General features: G+C 47.4%; 1 protein-coding gene and 1 pseudogene across 1 annotated transcript; both read left to right on the plus strand.

Moving 5' to 3' along the window:
* Nucleotides 1-991: 991 nt before the first annotated feature.
* LOC125546262 (anthocyanidin reductase ((2S)-flavan-3-ol-forming)) lies at nt 992-3580 on the plus strand. The gene is made up of 6 exons (XM_048710475.2): nt 992-1206; nt 1386-1552; nt 2316-2522; nt 2626-2785; nt 2935-3151; nt 3260-3580. The coding sequence occupies exons 1-6, from the start codon at nt 1077-1079 to the stop codon at nt 3405-3407; spliced, it is 1029 nt and encodes a 342-aa protein (XP_048566432.1). The 5' UTR covers nt 992-1076; the 3' UTR covers nt 3408-3580.
* Nucleotides 3581-4943: 1363 nt separating this feature from the next.
* On the plus strand, nt 4944-5849 carry LOC147982092 (salt tolerance receptor-like cytoplasmic kinase 1; annotated as a pseudogene).
* The last annotated feature ends 803 nt before the right edge of the window (nt 5850-6652 follow it).

The following is a 6652-nucleotide window of genomic DNA, read 5'->3' on the forward strand; positions in this document are numbered from 1 at the left end:
GAAAGTCACCCATCCTCGATTTCTCCATGAGCGCTCATGGTGGTATGTCGAGGACGCCAACGCGGCTCTAATAAGGTGCCGCCGTTGTGATTGGACATGTCGCTTGTAGCTATCAGAAAACAAAGTGCTTCACCTTGGATTAATACCTAAAGAATTTTAAACAATAAATATACTTATTGGTCCGTGTGGGTCCCGTGAGGCAAAAGTTGGGGTCTAGGGCGACTTTTTTATCAAAAGAAAAGATGTTCAACATCCAGGTTCGAGCGCCATTTTTATCATTATCAGCATCATCTACTTTTCGACACATAGCAGCCAGGTTCGGCAAAAATCATTGTTCTGACATGTGGACGAAAGTATTTCACAAAATGAATTGTGTTTAAAAAAAATTCACCCGACTGATCCTTTTGTGTAGCGTCTGACAGCTAGGCGCCACAATACACTATGCAGCGCCTGGCTAAGGGCCTGGCCATCGTTGCACCTTGAGCTTCCTGAAAAATGCTAAGTCACTGTGCAACGCCTGAGAGCTAGGCTTCACGCTATATAATGTAGCGACTAGCGTCTAGGCATTGCACTAGTGGATACTTTATTTGTCACTAGGCCACTAGTGCAACGTGGATGCTCTATTTGTCACTAGGCCACTAGTGCAACGCCTGAGAGTTAGGCGCTATACTATATTGTATAGTGTGGCGTCAAGCTCTTAGGTTTTGTACACTGACTTAGCATTTTTCAAGCGGACTGTGTGCGATGCTGGCTAGACGTGTAGCGCCTGTCAGTCAGGCGCAGCATAGTGTAGTGTGACACCTAACTGTCGGACGCTACACAAAAAGGTCAGCTGAGTGAAATTTTTTAAACACAATTCATTTTATGAAATACTTTCGTCCAAAGGTCACATTTGTCATTTTTGCCGCCAAGTTCGTTGCCTTTCTTGGTTGAGGTATCAGGTAACAGACTACCAGGCAGGTTCGTTGCTCTATATATGCAGGTTCCTTGGGACAGTGGAGCTTCAGTGCCTGAAGTCAACGTTCCATTTCCTGAGGAGACGTAGTGGGTAGGGAGCAGCCGCGGGCGATCGATTGATGACATCTGTAGACGATGGGCGGAGGAAGACGGCATGCGTCACCGGAGGTAGCGGCTACATCGCTTCAGCGCTCATCAAGACGCTGCTCGAGAAGGGCTACGTCGTCAAAACGACAGTCAGAGATCTCGGTTCGGTTCTTGTCTTCCTTGTTTCTGCTCATATTCCACAAGATGTTGCATGTTTTTTTCTGGTATATTCAATCAGCGAAACATAGCCACCTTAATAACCAAATCCCGTGTGGAAGTTTGTTACTCTAGATGACCAGGAATCGTCTCTAAAAATTCTCTAGTTTTTGTTACTGATCTAGATGACGTGGAGAAGAACTCTCACCTGAAGGACTTGCAAGCGCTTGGCCCCTTGGAGATCATCCAAGCGGAGCTGAACGTCCAAGGGAGCTTCGACGACGCGGTTTCTGGATGCGACTACGCCTTCCTCGTTGCCGCCCCGATGGACATCGGGTCGCCAGATCCTGAGGTAAACAATGACCACAACCAACCAGTTTGTTTCATCTTTTGCGGACAATTATTTTTCCATGCAAACCCAAAATGTCTCCGGGTTCCACTGTCTTCAAGATAACGGAACACAAGTCTTAGAAACTGAAAAAAAAATAGAAATTAAGTTTTTGCTAACATTCACACTCAAGAGTTTTACACACAAAGCCTGAAACAATCTAAAATGAAAACGCCACCTAGATGTTTATCAGCTACCGCCACATCACAAAAGAGTCTAGTTTTTGTACCGGTTGAGACGCACAAACTAGCAACAAGTACTCCACTTTGACAAACTAACAGGTAACATCTTCGGGAAGACAGCACAGCAAGCATCATCACTTGAAAGGGTGTCACTGCGGAGCTTAAGAAGATGATCCTCCGTCATCCTTGATCTTCAAAGTCCCAGCGGCAGTGATTTTCCTCTGTGTGTTGTCAGTGTTGTCACCTGGAGAAGATCTGCTCCATCCAATATAATCTGCTTGTCACTTTCTTTCTGTAGCCCTGCCCAGTATTTGAGAAAAACACAAGCGTAGCAAATTATTTCAGAAGGAAATTTTATCAGTATGTTCTCTAAACAAGCTGGATGGCGACGAGTATCTCTTTTTTCCCTTTCAATTATCTTTAGGGTAGTCTTTAACATTTTTAAGCTTCACCAAGAAGCAGCTTAAATTATCATTTGGGGATGCTGAATCTAATAATCTTACTGTATGTTCTGGGACGCAACGTACGTTGATGGACGGCGGCAGAGAAACCTGATCCAGGCCGGCGTCGAAGGGACCCTGAACGTGATGAGGTCATGTGCAAAATCGGGGACGGTGAAGCGCGTGATCCTAACGTCCTCGGATGCTGCTGCCGTGTTCCGGAAGCCACTGGAAGACGATGGGCACAACGTGGTGGACGAGAGCTCCTGGTCCGATGTGCAGTACCTGCGAGCCGAGAAGCCAGCGACATGGGTACAAACACACACACACACACACATGTGCGGTTGGTCTGACACAACCACGTGGTGGAACACGACACCATGCCCTGACCATGACGGTGGTCGCGCTGCTGCAGGACTACGCGGTGTCGAAGGTGCTTCTGGAAGAGGCGGCGAGCAAGTTCGCTGAGGAGAGCGGCATCAGCCTAGTGACCGTGCTGCCCGCGTTCACCCTGGGCGCAGCGCCGGTCTCGCAGGCCAAAACCAGCGTCCCCGCTATCCTCTCCTTGTTGTCTGGTGAGCATTTCTCTTCTACTAGTATCATTTTATTATATCTCTGTTAACGACCAACTAGAAAAACTGTCTGGTGTCTATATATATATATATATATATATATATATATATATATATATATATATATATATATATATATATATCTTTTGCAGGCGACGAGGCACAGCTGGATATCCTGAAAGGCCTGCAGTCGGTCACTGACTCTGTGGCGATAATCCACGTGGACGACCTCTGCCGCGCCGAGGTGTTCCTCGCCGAGAACGAGCCATCATCGGGGAGGTACATCTGCTGCAGCCACAACACCACCATCCCCCAGCTCGCCCGTCTCCTGGTGGAGAAGTACCCACAATACATCGTGAAACCTGAACGGTATATCAGACTATGATGATGAGTTGCCTTCCACGAGACACACACACACGGATATATTGTTTCTTATCGCGGGCTTTAACGATATATCCATGTGTTTTCTTTTTGCAGTTTTGATGGGTACCCTGAGAAGCCAAGAGTGAGTGTTTCTTCCGAGAAGCTCATCAGTGAAGGGTTCAAGTACAAGTACGATGACCTGGGTGAAATCTTTGACGATGTCGTCGAGTACGGTAGGACCACAGGGATTCTTCCCTACTGATATATATGCTCATGTCCTGCCGATCATATGTGCTTTCTAGACGAGTGAGTGTATCTAGACATGTTTTTTTTTGTAGATACATCCATTTGAGAGTAAAATATTTTGGAATGGAGGGAATAATAAGCAATAAAACCCACACACTTGTACGTGTGTCATTAGGGTGACTTAGTTTCCGTGTACGGATGTGCATGTGTGCGCACCATCTTCTTTGATTTCCTTCTCATGCAATCTATGTTCTTTGATTGCAAGTCATTTTAGAGTACCTCGTCGCAGATGATTTTGACAATATTAGCCTATTTCTGAAAGTTGGCACCAAATGAAGAACTTCTCTAAAAAATATCTATCTATTATAAAATTAAAATAAGAATCAAACAAACCATTACGTTCGTCCACATAGATTAAATTATCTTGACCACTTATTTTAGAGATTAAGGGTTGAGATTAAAGATGTAAATGTTACATACAAATATAGTTACGTATAGACAACTGAACACGCCACGTATAAAAATACGTTCCAACCGCACCGAAAAGCGATGGACAGGAAAAGCCATCGGAGGAGTTTAGGTTGACATGGAAAGATAAGTTAATTTAGAATGAGTAAGTCGGAGTTTCAATGATGAAAGGACTCTGTCTTTGCTCCTGCGTAAGTACATAGAAAAGTACTAGCAACATGCCCGTGTGTTGCAACGGGAAAAAATTATCTTGTCTCTTACCTAAAAAGAATAACTCAAAACTTTCAGTATGTCCATGTCATATATTTTAACCCCACCTTTAGTGCCTACCTCCTTCTCTCATCCTCACCAACTATGATAGCGGTGTTTACCTGACGACAATGAACTCGCCACCGCATGTCACACCTTTCATTGCACCAGCATAAGGGAATATTTCACAATGAAAACTTTAAAACACTAATACGATCGAAATGGGCGTAATGGGTGCCCTCCAAGATTCACTCTGGTACATAAACCCTCTCTCATATTCCTACCTGATTTTTGCACAATGCCCATGCTTCACTCATCAAATCAGGATTGGTCGGATCAAAGAACTGGGTCGCGGCACATTGCCGAGGATTGAAGGTGCACTGAGGGCAGAGTGCGAGGAAAATATGCAGAAACTCGATGGCACATGGCAGGATTGGAAGTTTGGTCATTTCATCAGATGTGCAATCGCTATCAATTCTAAAATTTTCATATACTTTGCAGATGGCATCCCCTCCTGGCAAGCTAGGTATGGGCGTAGCCTGCAAACGAACACAACACATAGATGCAATACCGTTGCTAAATAAAATATAATCTAATGACTAAAAGTATGTCCTTATGTTCAAATTACAGACAATCGCGTACCAATGACGTGCCCCCCATGCCTCATGTGGCTCATTTCCCTTGTAGCCTAACTCTCAGCAGCTCCATGTTCTATGCTTTGTCGTCGTCTACCTGCGCGTGACATTGATGACGTGCTTTTAGGGCCACACACATTTGGATGACATACATGTGTGACCGACGAGTGGAACGGCTGAGCAATGCAAGAAAAATGCAGATGGCACCCACGTGGTCACTAGGTCTAATCACGTGGTGCAGGGGGCGGGGCGAGGATGATAGGGTAGTATATAGGACAACAGTATGCGCCGTGGTGAGCTGGTGTTGTGCGTCGTGGTGCACTGGTGTTGTGCACCATGGTGCGCTGGTGCTGGAGTATATGTCTGGTGGCACTCTGGCCAACCGGCACCACTCCACCACGCCGTCACTAACCTATCGCCCGCATGCGAGTCCTCCACAATGTGGTCGTTGCACTGGAGCACCCCCACGGAGACATCTCCAAGGTGCACGGCAACATGTCGGCCTCCAACGTGCTCCTCGACAGCGATGGCAGCGTGCGGCTCTAGGGTCGGCCTATGAGGGACCTTCTCAGTCGCCATCACGCCGGTGATGGGGTTGCCGGGTACGCGGATCACTCTTTTCTCCGCACGGACATCGTGTCCAAGACGTCTGACATGTACGTCTTTAGCATGCTGCTGCTCAAGGCCGTCATTGTCTCACCGGCTGCCGGAGTGCCAGGCCTGGACGACAACTGCCAGTACCTAGCGGTGAAAGTGCTGCCACTCATGGTGGCATCCGGGGTGACGGGGCTCATGGACGGCAGGCTGGACGACGACCACGATGTCGTGGAGGTGGACAACATCGCGCGGTTCAAGGTCAGCCGCGTCATGGCGCAGCCGGGCTCTGGCCGGCGATGGCGTAGGTGCGGGTGGCCCTAGCGGAGAAGGCGGCAAGGTCCATTTCAGGGACGAACGACCTAGATATGATGGTGTCGGCGCCCGCCGTGACCAAGTTACCCACTTTAGGGCCATTGCATCTAGATCGCCTTCCGCCCAGGGTAAATTACCAGGATATTGTTTTGATCTCGGAGAGGTATTTAAGAGATGGGGAAGAAACTCGGGCGTGACGTGAGAGTTTGCATATACCAACTTAAACGCACTGACGTGTTGGGATCAGCTCCTCTTAAACCGTTGGTACTACCGCTGGGAGAACAGGGGATAACAGAGCAATGTGTGGTAGTGGTACTACCGCTCCCACTTCAGCTCGTCCTGCTTGGTCTATCATAGAAACCGACACAAAAAGTCGAGACCACAGCAGGGAGCGGTAGTACTAACGGTACTAGTAGCGATACTATCGCTAATGGGCAGTACTACCGCTGCTGCCCGCGGTACTACCGCTCGCAACCTTTCCCTACCTCTTTAGCATAACCAAAGACAACTTCAGTGAAATGGAAAAGGAGACAAGGGTGCAAAGCGAGTTTGTGTGTGATGATTTGACCCAAACCTTTCCGAAGCGTACCCTCTCTTGATAGTACGGTTTATCCTACGACTCAAATCCATCGAAAAGAAACGCAAGAAAATAAACCATCTTAGTTTGAGTCTTCGAGGGGCAGTAATCGTCTCGTGCCTTATGATAGAGTATCTGAAACGCTCAATGCACATGATTAGACTGCAAAAGTATTGTCATCAATCACCAAAACCACTAAGGGAGAAATATGCCCTAACAGGCGCGTTGACCCAAATAAATCGGCCGATCGCGCATGAGCCACCCGATCCAGTTGCCGATGCCTTTAGATCGCTGCACATGCTTCGTCTTCCTTCCTTCTATGAACATCGTACAGGGAAAAAAATCCTCTGCCTCTGCACCATGGTATTCCGCATTTCATGTGCAGCTCCGGCGAGGGAAACGGCTGTCGACCACCTACCGCTC

Source organism: Triticum urartu, chromosome 3A (assembly GCF_056163025.1).
Source record: "Triticum urartu cultivar PI428250 chromosome 3A, HENAU_Tu73, whole genome shotgun sequence".
Classification (NCBI taxonomy): Eukaryota; Viridiplantae; Streptophyta; class Magnoliopsida; order Poales; family Poaceae; genus Triticum; species Triticum urartu.